This window comes from Vespula vulgaris, chromosome 3 (assembly GCF_905475345.1).
Source record: "Vespula vulgaris chromosome 3, iyVesVulg1.1, whole genome shotgun sequence".
Classification (NCBI taxonomy): domain Eukaryota; kingdom Metazoa; phylum Arthropoda; class Insecta; order Hymenoptera; family Vespidae; genus Vespula; species Vespula vulgaris.
In genome coordinates, this window is record NC_066588.1 from 747,445 (window position 1) to 767,009 (window position 19,565).

Sequence of the window (19,565 nt, forward strand, 5' to 3'; positions counted from 1 at the left end):
TACTTTCTCTTTCAGCTACCGCAAGAATTTGCGAAGAATCGAAGAGGGTTTGGAAAGTCCCGGTTTAATAGTTCCACCGGGGGACCAAGTATATCCGAGAAAGAATCGGCAACCGCCGATACCGGTACCGTCGGACATGGTACTCTTCTGTCGGCGCGTTTACGATTATCGCGGGAAAAAACTCGTGAAGAATCCTGGATGACTCGAATTCCTATAAGATACTTCGAATAGGAACCAATGGAATGCACAAAGTTTGCGGGCCACATTGAAACTGGACGCAGGTCTCCCCTCAAGCTTAATAGCGTCGTACCGAGCGATTCTTCTTGATCTCTCTCTCTCTTTCTCTCTCTCTTTCTCATTCTCTCACTGTCTCACTCTCTCTTCCTCTTCTCCTTCCCCCTTCTTTCGTTCAGTCGTCAATTTTCGACAGGATCCGATCGCTTTTGTGTCAACTCCCAAGACGTTTTTTCCAAGGTCTACTTCTCCACGTAATTTCTTTCCAACTTCTCAGAATATATTCCTATCGTCTTATCCTTTCTTTCTATATTATCAAGTTTCATTTTATCACGAAGCATATGCTTAAGTTATTGCGAGATGATGCAAATGAGATCACGATGAATCATTCATAAGAAACCTGACGATATCCGTTTCTAGATTACGCGTCGATCGAACGATCGTTTCTAAGATGCAACAAAAAAGACAACCGTTTGTTAATCGTACGTACAATCCCACGCATAATATATATATATATATATATATATATATATATATATATATATAATGCATACATACGTATATATATGTATATACGTGTGCATGTATCTATGTGTGTGTCTGTATATCTTCGATATCTTCCCGATATCTTTCCTACATCAATAGAACGATAGTAGAGGAAGAACACGATCGTTCGCAATCGACGCGAATCGTCGCGTATCGACGACGTGAGAGCGTTTATAGCGAATTAGTAGAATTTGACAATTTTATAGAAGAGAATATAATATTTTTTGCGACATAGAGCGTGTACGAGCTTTAAATGAATATTTTTCACATAGGAGGTACAAATATACGACGCGGTCGTCTGTTAAAAGCGACGTGATCTTTCTTGGTGGGAACCTTCGGACAGTTTCAAGGTAGGAATCAAGAAAAGAAAAAAGAAAAGAAAAAGAACAAGAAAATAGAGCACTCGACCACATTTAGCGAAGAAAAAAAAATAATAATAATAATAATACAGAAATTTAGCGATGTAAGGAGAGAGATATGCGTTTTCTCGCGTTTCGATTAAAGAAAAGAAACATTCTGGTAGATTTAACAACAAGTGTGACGTGACACTTTCGTAAATCCGTTTTGCCGTAGCATCCATCGTTCTAAGTGAACATCGTAAGGTACTCTGAAGTTTGACGAGAGTACGGAACTGCGAAATTAAGACAATGAATTCAATTAGAGGCAAAAAACAAAAAACTGGAAGAAAGAAAGAAAGAAAGAAAGAAACAGAGGAACATGGGGGGGAAAAACAAAATCAAAGAAAAAGGAAAAACTGTCAGGCCCGCGCACACGCATCACCCCGAATATTATCGTTATTATTATCGTTAATCGACGATGTAAAATCCATTTCTCGTGGTCCAGCAAGTATAGTAGAGAAGGTAGAACGATTTCTGGATGTTTCTAAATCTCGATTTGATCGATAAAAAAAGAAAAACAATTAAGAAATAAACAAAGAGGAATAAAGAATCTCCTTACTCGCAGCTCTTATTCGTCGTCTTATCGAAATCGTTCGATTCTTCGAAAAGAGAACCAAATTTTCTTCGACGAACCGAACGCAATCGTTTTTTTTTTTTTTTCGTGTCAAATACGTAGCGCGAGTAATCGAATCCGGAGATTTGTTTTTAATCTCGAAAAAATTTTTACTGCAAACATTCGATCGGTAGATATTTTGTCCAGTCTCGAGTACGAATTGCTGCAAAGTCGATGAATGAAAAGTTAAAACGAGTCGCGTTCCAACCAATGCTCGTTTCTTTTTTTTTTTTGGACTTCTTTTTTTTCCTCTATCCAACAAAAGCAAACGCGGAAACTTTATTTTTTCATTCGACACCCTCCACACATCGTCCGACGATAGTTCCACGCGCATCTACCACACATAGACAGACACACACGCACACGTTCATACACGCGCACGCGCGTACACGCACACAAAAACATACAAACACGTACTGCGAGTCTCGGGAACACGCGATTTTCTTTTCTTTTTTCTTCTACATACTTCTTTCGCATCTTTGTCTTTTTATTTCTTTTTTCTTTTTTTTTTTTCTTTTTTTCATTTTTTTTTTCGCTTTAATCACGAACTCTCGTTCAATCGCGCGAGAAGCGTGATTATTTATAATATTATTATTACTATTCTTCCCCTATCGTCCCTTCCTTATCGATCTCCCTCCCCCCACCCCCTTTAGTAGTAAATATTATTGCGAGTCATCGTAAAGTATAATCCATTTAGTGAGTAGCAAATGTATGACGGTAGTATGCCAAAAAAAGGAAATAATTAAAAAGAAAGAAAAGAGAAGTGTACGTGTTCGAAAAGACGTCGAATGAGGAGAAAAAAGAATATTTCTATTTTAAATGACGTTGACGCGCGAGTTACGAGTTAAAATACACGTGACTCCACGCACGAAGATTCGAACATTATTAAACACACATACACGGAGTCTTTTCACCTTATTAATAATTAAAACAATGTCTACTTCTATACAAAATTCCAAGTTGAAATGAACAACGTTAATTTTGTTTATTTACTATTTGTTGAATGGAGGGTGATTTGTTAGAAATTATATTATTTAAAATTAATATATTTGATTATACGATTTTCTTATTATTATTATTATTATTATTATTATTATTATTAATATTATTCTTACTCTTCTTATATATTATAATTATATTATATAATTATTATTTTTATTATTATCATCAATCACCATTATTATTATTATTATTGTCGTCATTATCATTCTCATTGTCGACACCACCATTATCATTATTATTATTATTACTATTATTATATTACTATTATTATTACTATTATTATTATTATTATTATTATTTAATATATAATATATTGGACATAGGCGTTAAATATCTCATGGACATACGAAAGAGAAAGTATGAGAGTGAAAAGCGTGCCTGTTCTTTGCGTATGTATGTAAGACAAGAAAGAGAGAGAGAGAGAGAGAGAGAGAGAGAGAGACACGATAATCGGAAAGAAGAAAAATAATAGAAAATGGAAAATACAAAAAAGAATAAGGTAGAGAAACATGTTTGAACGAAACACGAAAATGAGCCCTTTCCCTAAGTACCAAAATACGTTCGTACGGAAAATTGTCTTCGATCGTGATTATTTGATGTATACATACGACATATGCATGTGTATATATATATATATATATATATATATATATATATATATATATATATATATGTATATATATATATACACACACAATATATATACATATACAGACGTACACTCGCACGTATATATACATGAATTTTATATTTAGTAATTTATTTGGTACTAATTAATTTAGCGAGAAACACACGAACGATTCAAAAACTGATGCGAAATCTCGATGATCGATATTCAACGATATAGAAAAGAGAGGTAATAGGCGACCTTAGATACGTAATTAGATAAGTAACAAAAGAAATCCAAAGAAGAAGAAAATTTTTTTACGATCGTCGGGAGATTTTCGCTTCGTTGTGTATACTTCCAGGATTTTTACAGCTATATATATATATATATATATATATATATATATATATATATATATATATATTACACACACACATACACGTACACAAACATAATTTGATATTCCTCTAAAGATAGATCTTTTTGACGATTTTTTCTAGTTTATTACAAATTTCTTTTTAATTTTCTTCTTTTTCTCTTTATGTAAGAAAGATAGAAGAAGAGAGAGAGAGAGAGAGAGAGAGAGAGAGAGAGAGAGAGAGAGAGAGAGAGAGAGAGAGAAAAAAACAGAGACTCGTTGATTGGATTTTACAAACGGACGAAAGATTTACACGCGATAAGATAATTTAGCGATCGATTAGTGAAAATCATCGAAAGCGAGCGTGGTCAGATCGCTATGCTGTAAATATTTGTATTAACTCGCGTTTCACGTTAGGAACTTGAGGAATGTTTTGACTTTTACAAAAATAAGGAAACTGAAAGAAATGAGAATACGTGAGAAAATGATTAAAATGAAAGAGATAGTAAGTGCCGATGGTGGATCAGGATGAAAAATGCGATGAAAGACGCATAAAGAAATAAGAAAAAAAGAAAAAGAAAAACATTACGCGAATATTATCTATGTACATGGTTTACATGGGAACATCGCACAAAAATGCATATCCTCCATTAATTTCGTATCGCTGCCGAATTTCCATCGAAAATTGTCATTTTCTTGGAAGAAATGAAGAGAGACAGAGAAAGAGAGAGAGAGAGAGAGAGAGAGAGAGAGAGAGAGAGAGAGAGAGAGAGAGAGAGAGAGAGAGAGAGAGAGAGAGAGAGAGAGAGAGAGAATTAAAATGAGAGAATGAAAGAGAAAGAAAGAAAAAAAAAGAAAGAGACAGACGCACGAGCCTCAGCGTAAAAATTTCACGTGTGAGCCTCCCAAAACCGTTCTGCAAACATTTTAATCAAAATACAACAACAATTTACGAACAACGAATCAATGAAATTTAATCGTCGAACAGTTTGTTGCTTCGTTCGAGAGACAAGAAAAATATAATCGAAAGAACGTGGTTCGTAATTCATCTTTTGTTCTTCATACTCTTTCCATTTTTTTAATAATGCGAAATTTGATCTAAGAAAAGTAATAAATGTCGAAATGTTATTATTATTTTTTTTTTAATTCGTCAACTCGAACAAATTAATTACTGGTAACGATGAAAGAACGAGACGGCAAACTGAACGACGATTTTCTGTAAGAAGCATAAAAATACAAAAAGAAAAAAGAGAAAGAAAGAAAGAGAAGAGAGAGAAAAAAGAATTATTGTTTCTATATGAAAATTAAGATAAAGATATATGAACAGTATGCGTGTGTATATATATATATATATACGATCAAGAGTAGAACGATAGGTAAAAGCAGGAATAGAAAAATAATATTCGGACAACGATCGTAGGAAAAGCAGAGAAATGTCGAAAGTGTCGAATGAGAAGGAAAAAAAAGGGACAAACGTTGTTAACAGTTAAAAACGTATATGCAAACTCAGCGGAAAATACACACACATGCGCGTACACTCATACGCATAGACCTGATATAATAAAAGATTCGTACGTACGTACGTGCGAGCAAACAGGTACGGTACAAAGCAGCAATACGTGATACTTCAATGGATGTCAAGAAACAAGGAAATGATGACGACGAAGAAAAAGAAAAAAGAGAAAGAAAAAGAAAAAGACAAAGACAAAGTAAAGTGCCAGAGGCGCGTTCCTAGCAATTTTATCACTGCTAAACGCATATACACGTACATAAACACGAAACACACAAAAATACGAGCTCTTTTTATGTCCGCCTGTCGTCTCAAGTCATACCTCGGCTATATTTTTAATGTGAGTCTGCCTTCTATGAAGAAAATTTCCCTCGATCTGTTTTATTAGATCAATGCGCTTCGAAGCCGAAGAAATATGTATCTCTGTCCTCTCTGTGATCTCGTTCGTGGACCTTCAAGACGCGACGCTCGACGACACGATCGCGATTTTTGAGACTAATAGATGTATTTATTAATTAGCGTAATCACCGATGGAAACGATGCTATCTATCTCGAATAACGACGACGATAGAAGCGATCGTTTTCGTTGTGCATAACGTTTAGGACAAATTCTAGATTCTGTGCACGATGGAATTAAGACGGTTGTAGAATTACTTTTTTCTATTCTTTTCTCTATTCTTATTTTCTTTTTATATCTTATACAAAAAAATATTGATCAATTCTCATCTTCGTTGGATGATAAAAGATTTGCATATCATTTCTCTCTCTCTCTCTCTTTCTCTTGAATTTTGTCTTACGTAATATCCATGTTTGAAACAAAAAAAAATTAAAAAATTAAAAGAATAAAAACGTAAAAAAAGAAAAAACACGTCACAATATTTATTAATTAAGATACTTTCGATTCCATCGCGTGCAGAGCTCTCTCTTTCTCTCTCTCTCTCTTTCTCTCTCTCTCTCCCCTTAAACGAGTAGTAACGGTATATAAAGAGAAAGAAAAAAAATGTTTTCGGTGATTCCCACTCGCGAGTTGCTAATTGTGGAAAAGATTAAAACTAATAATAATAAGAGGATGATAAAGAGAAAAGTTACTAGAGAGAGCGATAACACAGGACACAGAAATACACACCATAAACAAGAAATACACACATACACGATCAGTCCGATCAGTTTTCTCTCCTCCGAACCGACCGATCGTTTCACCGCCACTGAGAGCTTCCTCGAGGTGTCACGCGTTACTTTCAACGGTATTTCGTACAAATACTATATTAACTTTTTAGGCGTAATGTAAGCTTCGTAGAGAGACAAACGAAAACAAGAAAAAAAAAGAAAAAGAAAAAGAAAAAAAGAAAGAAGGGAAGAAAATAGACAGAGAGAAAAATATGAGCAGGAAAAGCGCGGATCGCAACGGACACGAGCGGTCATTTTAATAAATTATATTTATATATGTATATCACACGCGTATTATACATATGTACGTATAATAATATAATATATCAAACGAACGAAATTCGTTTCGTGACTTTTCTAGGATTCTAGAGATCGAAGCGATCTCTCTCTGAAAGATAAATGAAAGAAAGAGAAAAAAAAAGAAACAAGGGAAAAAAAAGACGAAGATGACGAAGAAGAAGAAGAAAAATGAAGATGATGAACAAGAAGTCGCCGCTTTCGTCTCGTTGCGATTCTTTTTAGTACCGCAATGTGTTTTTCACGGATAACTCGACGTAAACTTTCGCGACCAACCGCAAAAAGATTCGCGAACGACGTGGAGGATACTCGTCGTTGTCTTGTAACATTGTAAATTACCATGAAATGGCGAACGTTTAATAAATTATTTGATCAGAATCTTTCTTCTCTATTCCCATCTTCGTATTCATCTCTTTCTTGTATTTTAGAGAACACGCTCGATCGAATCAGAAATCTTGTTTTTTTCTTTTTTTTCTTATTTCCTTCTTTCCCTCTCTCGTCGGACAGGGATCGATTTTATGGTAGACGACGTTAATCCCAAAAATATTATCGATCCCAACACGAATCTCGACCTTTTCGATAATTCCAAAATATATAAGTATAAAATTCTGTACGATCGTTCGATCGTTTGAATCCTTTCTAAAAGAAAAAGAAAGAAACTCCGGCTAATTCTAATCTTAAATTCATTCATCCAGGATTATTGTTTCCTCTCATTGTTCATTCCGCTAAGGAAACTCGTTCAAAGTACTTCCGACGAGAGGGAGAGAGAGAGGGAGAGAGAGAGGAAGAGAGTTTGGATTACGGGACGCGCGCGAACTTTTAAACAACTTTGAAAGCGGCAAAAACAAACACGAAAAGTACAAATAAAAATAAAAAGAAAAAGAGGGAGAAGAAGAAGAAGAAGAAGAAGAAGGAAGTCGAGGCTAAGCCGAAAAGCCCAAAGTCAGGGACCGTCATCACGGGCGCGCGTGTCCGGCTCGCTGCCCGCCGAGATTATATTAATTCGATTAACGAATGCCGCTCGTTGAAGGGTTCCGGATATATATATGTTTGTGTGCGTTTGTTATATATGTACATATAAATATATATATTGTATATGTAGAGAGAGAGAGAGAGAGAGAGAGAGAGAGAGAAAGATGTCCGTTCCTCTCTCGTAGATTTCTCTCTTCTGGACGGTCTTTGCGTTTCCTTCGTGGCCGAGACGGTTCGAAATAATCGCTCGGCCAAATAAATCCGACGATTTTTTCTTCTTTCTTCGGCTCGGTTCTTCGGCCGTGCAACTTATAATTTCAAGACGTTAAATTTCAAGCTGTCAAGACCCGAGAGAATCTGGTCCATCGCGTCGAAGGAGATCGCGTGACTCTTACGCCTACCTCGTTACCTGCGTTTTCTCTCAATCTTATCCCATCTTACAATGTACCGTTTTCTCCTTTTTTTTTTCTACTTCTCTCCGTATCTTCTCGATCGCGCGTAGGATAAACGCTTCTTCGTTCCGAGAGAATTTCAACCGAAACGTTAAATTTTGATAGCCGAGAAAGGATCTGCAAAAGATATTTCTCTGAAGCCACGATGTACGTATGCGCGATCTATAGAGAAAGACAAAGAAAATAGGAAAAATGTGGAAAATGGGAAAGAAAGAAACAATCGTACGGATAATCTTCCAATCGCGTATATATACGGTACGCGCGAATACGGTAAAATCGGCGGCCGTCCTACCTCCTCCTGTTCTTCCCCCTTCCCATAGACGATCCATCCGTTCGTTTCCGCAGGTTTCTGCTGCGTGCGCTACCACGCAGCATCCTTCTGGATCCGGAGGATCCACGGACGCGTTCTCGAGTGGTGGGGAGAGAGCACGTAGTTGGATTGGACGAGTAGGGTGGTCGACGAGCACCGAAGAACGGAGTTGGAACGAGCGTCTACGTGTGCGAGAGAGTGAGAGAGCGCGAGAGAGAGAGAGAGAGAGAGAGAGAGAGAAAGAGAGAAATAGATAGTGGAAAGGGGTGGGGAGGGTTTAGAGCGAGAGAGGGACTCCGAGCAGTTCGGACGTGCATCGCGCGAGGACGGCGGCTCAGTTAGCGGCGAGCCGCCACGAAGTCAGGGTTGTTTTTTTCTCTCCTTGTCATTTTTCGCGTCGGAGTAGCGCGTCGTGTTCCGCGATTCAATCCCCTTTTCTCGCAGTAACTTTCTTACACCGGCTGATCGCTGCCCCCATCGAGAGAGATTCCATATGATCGTTTGCAGGATATCGGACTGATCTATTGTAATGAAGCTATTGAAGCGATTGTACTCTTGCACGGGGTACACCTAAAGAGAAGGAAACTTTTCGGTTCTTTTTTCGAGGCAAAGTTTTCATTGGCGAAGGGGATATACGGTTTCCTTTTGTTACTTTTCGAGAGATCCTCTTCCATGTACGAACCTGAAACTGTTTTTTGGTCACGCGAGGGGGCCTGAGAAGGAAGAAGGAGAGAGAGAGAGAGAGAGAAGGAACCGAGGATTTTATCCGAAAGCGTCGATATGACGACGATGACGACGTCAATGACGACGACGACGACGACGACGATGACGACGACGACGATGACGACGACGACGACGACGACGTCGATGACGACGACGACAACGATGAGAAGGATGTAAAGAAAAGTTGTGTGGGATAGAAAGAGAAGTAGAGAGCAGAGAAAAGGGTTCGACGTCATTTCCTTCCCTCTCGTTTCCCTCCCTTTTGCAAAGGGGTCAGAGTTCGGGGTGCCTGAAAGGGCTCCGCGGTAAGAGACATTGAGAGAGAAAGAGAAAGAAAGAGAAAGAGAAAGGGAGAGAGAGAAAGAGAGAGAGGAGGAGGAGGAGGAGGAGAGAGAGAGAGATAGAGAGGATCCTCTCGATTCTTCGTAAAATCGAAAGGGGAAGAAAACAAAGGATAAATCATGTCGATACTTTCGATAGGATCCTCGTGGATCCTAGCCGCTCTGTGCGGCCTGGTGTTGGTCCAAACGAGGAGTTCCACCGCCGGTGGCGAGATTTACGCAAAGATGTTCTCCAGCCAACAAAACCCTTCCGATCCATGTTACGACGAGGACAGGCCGAGAAGGTGCATCCCGGATTTCGTGAACGCCGCGTTCGGTGCGGCGGTCGAGGCCTCCTCGACCTGTGGCAGCGGAGGTCCTACGAGATATTGCGACGTAAACGAGCAAGCCGGTGGATCGATCGGTATCGGGCAGTGTCACATTTGCGACGACAGTACGCCTCGGCGGCGATTCCCGGCTAGCTATCTGACCGACCTGAACAACCCGAACAACGTGACGTGCTGGCGCAGCGAGCCCCTCGTCACGTCGCAAAGCTTCTCCGCGCCGCCGGACAACGTCACGCTCACCCTGTCGCTCGGCAAAAAGTACGAGCTGACCTACGTAAGCCTACAGTTCTGTCCGCGCGCTGCCAAGCCCGACTCGATCGCCATTTACAAGTCGATGGACTACGGGAAGACCTGGCAGCCCTTTCAGTTCTACTCGTCCCAGTGCCGGCGGGTCTACGGTAGGCCAAACAGGGCGACGATCACGAAGGCGAACGAGCAGGAGGCAAGATGCACGGACAGTCATCGTTATACCGGAGGCGACGGTCTAGGACCGGTCGGTCGGATAGCCTTCAGCACCCTGGAAGGCCGCCCATCCGCGGCCGACTTCGACAATTCTCCGGTTCTCCAGGACTGGGTGACCGCGACCGACGTCAGGGTCGTCTTCAACAGATTGCACATGCCGCAGCAGCCCAGTCAGGATCAGGTCTCCCAATTGGGAGTCGTCGACGAGCACGTAGGCCTCGGCGTCGAGGAGCTCGCGAAACGCGAGAGAGAACGCGAGAGGGAACGCGAGGAGAGACTGAAGAATCAAAAGAGCAATCTCTTGCACGGAGTCGACGGTTTCGTCACCGCTCTACCCTCGATCCATTCCCATCAGGTGATCGCGTCGCGCGAAATGCAATCGAACGACGCGCTCGACGTCGCCCAGGACATGAGCTTCGTGGCCGTGACAGGGAGCACCAGCACCATCGGCACGACCACGACCACCACGATCTCCAGTAATCTCGGTGGCTCGAACGTCGTCGGTACCGGTACCCTCGCGCATCACTACGCCGTCTCGGACTTTGCCGTGGGCGGCAGGTGCAAGTGCAACGGCCACGCGGCAAGGTGCATCCCCGGCAAGGACGGCGAGGTCGTCTGCGAGTGCAAGCACAACACCGCCGGTAGAGATTGCGAGAGGTGTCGGCCGTTCCACTTCGACCGACCCTGGGCCAGGGCCACTGCGAGGGACGCCAACGAGTGCAAAGGTCGGTCGGCTCACGGATTTCATTACGATTTATAAACCGACGCGACATATTTTTTACCCCCCCCCCTCCCGTTCTCTCGCTCGTCTCCCCGGAAATTAAACGTCGATCCGACTTTTCTCTTTGATACCCGATAGATCGTTACTTTGTTAGTCCGATACCAGCTCGTAATTGGAACGAGATGGACCAACCGAGACGAGAGAATTCGAAATGGGCGGGTTCTCGTTTGAGCGTCCCGTGTCGCTAAACGACACCGCGAAGTCGCTATCGCCTGCGTGGGAGGTCAAAATGTTTGACATCCGAGAGCGATTCGAGCGAAAGGGCTGGCAACCGAGAGAGGAAGGGAAGTCGAAAGGTGCGTTCCTGCCTCCGAGTCGAGGATCGTACGCGACGATTATCTCCGCTCGCGCGTTACGCTCGACCGTCGGAGAATGCGAAACGCGGCCTCGGTCTGCGTTCTCCGTCCTTTTTCTCAACCTTCCTTCCTTCTCCCTCTCCCCCTCTCCTTTTCCTTGGCCGCCCCCGATAAGGATTTATTTAATCCGATAACCGAGTTTAGATACCGAGACGAATGCGGCTGGTTAAACTGGACAGCCGTACTATCCAGTGCGATACTACGCCCGAGTTACCAATTCCGAACCAGTTTCCCCGCTTTGTTTCGCGTACGCGTATTCGTTTATTTATTAAACGGTAAATAGAAGACTCGTTCGGTCGATCGATCTCCTTCTCCGTTTTTCTCTATTTTTCTCTCGCTCGAAAACTTTCGAGGATCGTACAGATTTCGGATTAATCGGTCGGTAGCTCGCGAAAGAAATAATTTCCGTTCGTCGACGTCGAACGAGATAAATACGTATGAAACGTGTGCACGTGTAAAGAGGAAAGAGAGGAGATCGTTTTCTCTCGGCGTTTCTTTGTGGACTTATCGGAGGCATATTCATTGAATTTGATCGGGCAGCGAGGGATTGCACGGGGGTGTGTCTTCTCGTCGGGATTTCGAGATGTAAAAAATAAACACGAAACAGACGAGTCCGACTCGATCTTCCACCCTCTCTTCGTTCCTTCTCTCGTACTTTCCAGTTTCGCATCTTTCCATCCTCGTCTACGTCGACGATCGAGCCTCGAGGGAAAGCAGCCCTTCCTTCGGCTTCACCCCTTAATTCGAAGCGGCGAAGCGTTATCCTCCCTCCCTCCCCCCCATCTCTCTCTCTCACTCTCCTTTTCGTTCGGAGGCTGCGTGCCGAAATCAAAAACGTCGAGGGGTAAAACCACCCTCTAAAATCGTTTCGAATCGATAAGGGACGGCCCCTTTCGCGCGCCGACCGCGATCCGCACGCGTGCGAATACGCGACGCGTTCTTTTGGGGTCGCTCGTTCGCTCGCTCGTTTCTTCGTTTCTCGCTCGCTCGGACGCCCGAGTATATACGCGCGAAGAAGAGAACGATGATCGAGAGAAAGGGGTTGCTGCATCGATGTAAAAGGTGCGATAACGCGTTGGCCTTTCATCGAAATTAATTGCGCGCGCGCACGTACTTTTTCCTTCTTCTTTCCCTCCTCTCCCTCCTCCCTCCTTCGCTCTTTTCCCTCGTACCTCCCTTCTCTCGTATTATTTTCGAAACACGTCGAATAACAAGAGAAATAACGTAAATGAAAAAAACAAGAGGAAAGGAAAACAAAAAGTATAGAAGGAAATAAAAAAATAAATACCGCCTCTACGAGCTTGCGCGAGCGTTGAAAGCTCGATATTAATTCGGAATAACGAAGGGGAGGGCACGCTAATAAAACGTTTTCGAAGGGACGAGCGATTCGTTTTCAACTCGAGCCGCCTCGAATTCTCTCGGATATTACAAAATTTGGTATAGCACCAACGGGAAAAACGGTACGGTATTTTGGGATCGATGGGAGAGCTCGGTAATCGTCGCTCCTCGAAATCGGCTTTCCTGCCGATTCAACGCGGTCGACCATCCGTGAAACGTCGCTCGTTTTCGTTCGCGTATGTCACGCGCGATACGATACGTCGCGGAAAGTGTCCCGAACGAGACGTCCTTGTAAATATGTTTTTCATTTTTGTATTTTTGTCTTTATTTCGCTTTTCTTCCTTTCTTCCTCTCTCCCTTCCTTTCTTTTCCTTGTTTTTCTTTTCCGTTGTTACTCGTACGCTATTCGCGAGTTATTCCGTTGGAAAACACGGTGGATCTCCATTAACGTTGCTCGGTGCGTATACGCTTGTAAAAAATTCTCTTTATTCTCGATCGAGTTGGTGCTCGATAGCGAGATGCCTGCGTTTTTTACAGATTAACTCGAATTTTTAATCTTCCAGATTCTTTTCCTTTTCTTTTTCTGTTTTATTCTCTAGCTATACGCGACGCATATAGGGTATACGTGAGCAAAGTTGTACGCTTCGAAGTATCTGCAAATGTAGCGCTAGGGAAATGATTAATTACCGAGTGAAGCACGTTCACCGTAATATCGTAACACGAATCGAAGTAACGAGTTCGTAACGGACGAGCAATTAATTATATACCGGAGGAACGTTCGCCACCGGTCGTTCGTTCGTTCGTTACGTGACGAGGCCGTCGTCGGTGGAAGTGGACGCAACACGTTGCGAGCACCCTTTGACGCTGTCCATTTTGTTTGCCAACTTGTTGGTCAACGATGTCGCTTAACCGATCTAAACGCAAGCTTTGGCACTCGTCGTGTTTGCTCGATCGTTCGACGCGTTCGACAAAGGTATCTACCTCTTTCGAGTTCCTCTTTCGAGTTATTCGTCTTTGCGTCTTTGATCTGGCACGACTTAGGTCAAACTTGCTATAACGTTTCTAGAGAAACTTTTTAGAAAAGCCAAGAAAATTATATATCGGTTTGGAATAACAGGACGTATTCAATCGCTGAAACGAAAGAGAGAAAAGAAAAAAGAAGGAAGGAAGGAAGAAAGAAGGAAAGAAAAAGAAAGCGTTCCATCTATTCGTTCCTCGCATTAACAGCCTGTACGTTGGTACGTCCGTTCGGTACATACGTACGTGTGTACGTTAAGCGACTAATTAACATCTATGGCCGACATAAATACGGTCCAACACTCCGTATGCTGTATTTACGGGAGTGTCGCTTTTATTAATATACCGTGCTGGTATATTTACAATCTAGACTCGTTTAGGACTATCGTAAGTAGAGTGGACTGGTATAATATCGTAAGAGATATTGCTTTCAACTAGAGACTTTTTCGATTTCCTTCGAGATAGGTATCACGGATTCACTGTGTATCGATGCACATTATACGCGTAAATGCTTTTCGATAAGAGATTCCTTCCAGAGCGTTCGGTTATCGTTAATGCGACGAGAAGAATCGGATAACGAATGCTACCGAAATGTACGATTTGAAGAAGAGAGAGAGTATATAATGGAGAAAGCGAATGTAGAAGAGCTATTAACGTTTCGTGACGAGAAGCGGTTTAGGGTCTTCAGGGTCAACCGTTGAAGTTTTTCCACTTTGTAACTCGCACCTTCTGCCTCGTTATCGGCACATTTTCGTCTTGCAAAACTTTCGAGTTTGGCGAAACACCGAGGAAAGAAACGATCGTGCGACGAATATACGAGAGCGAACCATTTCGGACCGGTCGATAACGTCGTTAATTAGGCGGTACCGGCGTGTTAATTAATTTCTCCGCCGTGGAGAAATTGCATCGGAACGTGATAGCCGTCGAGCGCCGAAACTCGAGGCGGCCTGTTACGACTCGAAAAACTTCTCTCTTTCTCTCTCGTATCGACGATTGACTCGTTCTCCAAGTCGGACGAAAACAAAAAGAAAAAAAGGAAAACAGAAAAAGGGTAGCCGCGTTTCGTTACGTTAATTGATACGTGGCCACGCGAATCGTATAATTTCTCTTGCCGCGAGAATCGAGCGAGAGAACCGAGTGGGTACGTATGCGCCTGCAGCTGTAGAGGCACTTGCTTGGAGAATTTTTCGTTTGGTTAAGGAAAATAAAAATAGAAAAATCAAAAAAGGAGAAAAGAAAGAGAAAGAGAAAAAGGAAATAAAGAAAGCGATAAACGAATAAAAAATTATGGACGTCGTATTCCCTACGGATATTTTTTATAAGAAAATAATTGCTTTCGGTCGAGCAGATTTTTATGAATTTTCAATTGGCAACTAAACGGAGTAGGACGAAGAAGGAGAATGAAGGTAAAGGAGAAGAAGAATGGAGGAAGTTCGAACGACGTCTGAGCTGGCTCGGTACGTCGCGCGAGTCTCTCGTTTCTCGAGGCTCGGGCGTTAATTTGACGCGGCCTGCTGTGGCGGCCGTTTACCGCAATGAGTTATATTCTCGGGGGGCACGTTTATGCGCGAGTACCGCGTTGTACGCGTGCGTACGTACGTACTTACGTAGGTACGTGTACGTACACGTACGTGTTTCGAACTCACCTACCCTTTTTCCTCTTCCTACTTTCTCCTTCCGTCCTTCTTGTTTCACGACGGAAAGAGAAACACGCTTCGTTGATCCTTCTCTCTCGCGTCATTTCCGATTCTCTTCGTTCACTTCAAGGACTTTCCCTTGAGACAGTTTCCCGTTTCTCTTACTCTTATTTTTCCTTTCCCTTTTCTTTCTTCTTTTCTTTTTCCTCTTCCTCTTCCTCTTCTTCTTCTTCTTTGTTTTACCTTTTTCCGACTGTGACCTAGCTAGCGTCCAAGTCCAAAAGCACCAGAGACGTTCGTTTCACGGCCATTGAAATTCTTCGTCTCGCCCTACCGCGAAAAACTTGGATGGCCCCGGATTTCTTCCGCATCGCCGGACGGGGACACTCGACGATTTTATTACGGGAATCCTTCTCCAATTAACCGGTCGCTATGGTGATGCCAGCGAGTACTTACCGTGCTGCTGTTGCTGCTATACTGCTGCTGCTGTTATTCCTCCCGCGAATAAGAGGGTGAGTTGGTTCGCGGGAGGAGAAAATGGAAAGGGGATCTACCTAGCTACGTACACCATTCGTTGCTCTTTGAAACAAATAGAGAGAAGAACGAGATTCGATGGATAACTGTCGAGGGAAGAAAGACGTTTACAAATTTTCTTTTTCCTTTACCGATATTCCAAAAGCAATGCTAAGTATATCAGCGAGATAATGCAGTCTACGTCGTTAAGAATTAGAACGAAGAAAGAGATACAAGCCGTTAGTTTGCTCATTTATTAAATCGCAACAATACGAGTCGTCGATTACGGTTGGTTACGATCCATGGGAAAAGATCGAGATAACGAGGCAATTATAACACGACGATCGATAAATTTTATTCAAACACATACGCATTAAGAAATTTTACTTGCTCCTCGGACTACTTCTGTTCCTTTTTCTTTCTGATAAAACCGACAAAAAAAGATGGTCGTTCTCCGTTCGTAGCCACTTTGGTGTAATCCACTCGATAAGGATTGGATAATTTTTTGTTGATAAAGAAAATGAAAAAGAATGAGAATGAGACAAAACGTTCAAAAAATTTCGTTTCGAAGAAAGTAACCAAGTACTTACCTACTACTCGCGAGAAGATGACGAGGTGGAGATGAGAGTCGCGTTTACGACCCGACGATATTACCATCCGATAACGCGATTCCACGCATCAGCAATTTCATCTCGAACGTTCTAAAACGTCCTACGGCTCTAGCCCCCACCCACCCCCTCTCCCTCGGTTCAAAGCCCTTATTATACCAAGTAATGCATCTAATTATAACGCCGGATAAAATTGCCCTTGATATCCTGCGAACGCGAAGATTAAAAGCGGTTATCTTTAAATAACTTTCCACTCACGAAATCTCGTTTCCCGGCTCGACACGAAAACCAAAAGAATCTCGCGTTTCTTCTCTACCTCTCTCTCTCTCTCTCTCTTTCTCTCTCTCTCTCTTGAAAGCAGGAAGAAGCGAGAGCTCGCGCCATGTCCCGTGAGAACGATAATCCACGTTCTAAAATCCACTTAGAAAAAGGAGTGAAAAGGCTTTTCTCGAGATGGAGAGACAGACAGAGAGAGAGAGAGAGAGAGAGAGAGAAACAGAGAAAAAGAGAGAGAGAGAGAGATAAAAAGAGGAAGGGATCCTGGTAGTGATCCGGTACGAGAATTAGGAAAAGAAGACGGAGAAGAAGAAGGGGTTACTGAGAAGGGTGAAAAAGCTCAAACGAACGAACGAACGAACGAACGAACGAACGAACGAGCGAACGAGCAAGTGAGAGAGAGAGAGAGTGGGAGGGAAAGAGACTCAAATTAAATTACGTTTTAATTTCGTGGCCATTTCGCCGGTGCGCGAGCGCGCTTAGCGATACGCCAAATATCCGACGCAATTTACATTTTAAATTGGACACTTCTTGTCGGGCGGCTCGAGGGCTTCGCCGTCGTCTTTTCGAAATTTTACCAGCGCGACCGTGTCGCTTTCGAATCAAAAGATTTGAAAATTCTTTTAAATACTACATTTGGTATTTTTTCTTTTGTCCGATATAACGAAATATATTTTTTTACGGATTGTAATGGGTCACCCTGTAGCTATAAGTATACACACACACATATATATATATACATGTGTGTGCGTGTATGTTCGCCGTCTCCGTTTCCTTTATAAAAGGTTTATATATCAACTCTGCAGGCTACTTGTTCTCTGCGACCGATTCTTCCTCTCTTCTTCTTCTTCTTTTTATTTTATTCTTTCTTCTACCTTCGTCGTCCTTTACCCTTCAAGATGCAAAAGGGAGCACGAAGAGACACGAAGGAGCAACATGAGGAGATAGAGAAAGAGAAAGAAAGAGAGAGAGAGAGAGAAAGAGAGAGAATGCCCCTGGAATCCGCATGATAGATCGTTTTCTCTCTTCGCCGCCTCTTTTTCTTGCCACGGAACATCGGATTCTCTCGCAGGAACGACGGAGGCATCCTTTTGGTACCGCGAATAGCAACCCTCCCTTCTCGTTTCGAATCCACCGGCGATTATTCTTCGGCTGTTGCGCGCTCTGCGTGAATGAAACTTTGTCGCGAACGGCCTACTGAATGGTCCATGTATCTGTCTCTCTCTCTCTCTCTCTCTCTCTCTCTCTCTCTCTCTCTCTCTCTCTCTTTTTCAGTCTCACATTCTCTACACCTTTTAGTAATATTTTATTGTACAAGTACTACGCGTGTAATAGTAGCATAATATTCTACGATGAGTTAATTCCATCGGTTTCGCGTTTGAAAAATTTAATAGAATTTCACATAGGTTCGATGAATTAGCTTCGTTCATACGCACGGCCCACTTCGGATTCGACGAAGCGACGAAAGGAGAAAAGCAACGAGCGAATCCGTCACGTTTTGCGCACCCTGTTAGGAAAGGAGCTCTCCGTGAAATGCGTGCACGCGTGTCACCAAGCGTAAGACCGTTCGACCCGTTAAACATCGTACGACGATGACTACGACCAACGCTTTGCCTGCTTTAAACAACCGCGCAAACGTATACGCTAGCTCGTTAACGTACTCTTGTTTATTTCTGATCGATTGATTTTTCGAATGGACATGCCAGCGAAAAAAAAAAGGGAAAGAGAAGAGAGAAAAGGAAGAAAAATATATACGCAACGATTTTTTAATATCGCCGATGAACACCGATGCTCCGTTTCGCCAGTCGAGTTTTATTTATTATTTATTCTATTTTTTTCTCTCTCTCTCTCTTTTTTTTTTTTATCATTTTGTTCCATATTTTTTCCGGGTTATTTTTCGTTATTGCGTTTTCTTTTGTTTTTGTTTTGTTTCGTTTTTTTTTCTCGAACGCCAGAGCAATTAGAGAAAAACAGTTCGATCGCGATGCGATTGTGAGCGTTCGAACGTTCGAAAAACATACCGCTCGCTTTAGAAAGCCTAAAGCGATAAACGAATATTTCTAATGGTACGACCAGCTGGAACTTCCGGGTGGTACGATACAGTTTCGAAGAAATTAATCGTCTTAAACGCGATACCTCTTTTATCGTTGTTTAGAGTCGCGTTACACGATAGAAGAACGATGGACGGGAAGTTTAAGATTTCCAAGACATGTAGATAGACGAAACAAAGTATATAATTTTTTTTTTTTTTTCTTCAAAGCCGTTTATCGTCGAAACTATCGAAGACCGTTCATATACCAGTTCTCTTCGTATTCTATCTATAAGCAGACGCGGATCGAGACGCGATCGAGCTTTTTTGCTCTTTGAAATCCGAGTTGGCAAGAGAAGCGCGGGCTTTCGCGTATCGCCATTGGTAGAAGCTCAAAGAAGCGTTTCACGGGACGTTGGTCGTTAGAAAAGTTAGTCTCTCGTTTCGTGTTTCCTGCGGTTGACGCGCGCCTATGCGTTTTGCTTCGAATCGGTTGGCTCGAGAGCAACGGAGGTTGCTCGGAGTGTACCACCGCGCTTACGTACTTTTCTCCGCAGCCGTGTGCGTAGCTATGCGAGTACGCACGAGGTCGTATAAATAAATCCAAGAGCTGCCACGCGGTCTGCCATGAAGCACGATGTCTCGAGTGTACCGGCACGTTTGCGCACACCATCGAACGTTGCTAGTTCTTC

At 42.5% G+C, this 19,565-nt stretch overlaps 2 protein-coding genes across 9 annotated transcripts in view; both read left to right on the forward strand.

The window, feature by feature from the left end:
* The window catches only part of LOC127062693 (uncharacterized), a 61,841-nt gene extending 54,731 nt beyond the window's left edge, over positions 1-7,110 (forward strand). For all 8 annotated transcript variants that reach the window (XM_050991343.1, XM_050991344.1, XM_050991341.1 and 5 more), the window contains one exon: positions 16-7,110. In XM_050991343.1, the coding sequence (XP_050847300.1) occupies positions 16-202 (187 nt within the window). In that variant the 3' untranslated portion in view covers positions 203-7,110. The remainder of the gene's footprint in view (positions 1-15) is intronic.
* Positions 7,111-8,711: 1,601 nt separating this feature from the next.
* LOC127062704 (netrin-1-like) overlaps positions 8,712-19,565 on the forward strand; it is a 104,340-nt gene continuing 93,486 nt past the window's right edge. Inside the window, exon 1 of the mRNA XM_050991366.1 lies at positions 8,712-11,043. Coding sequence (XP_050847323.1) covers positions 9,651-11,043 — 1,393 coding nt within the window. The 5' untranslated portion in view covers positions 8,712-9,650. The remainder of the gene's footprint in view (positions 11,044-19,565) is intronic.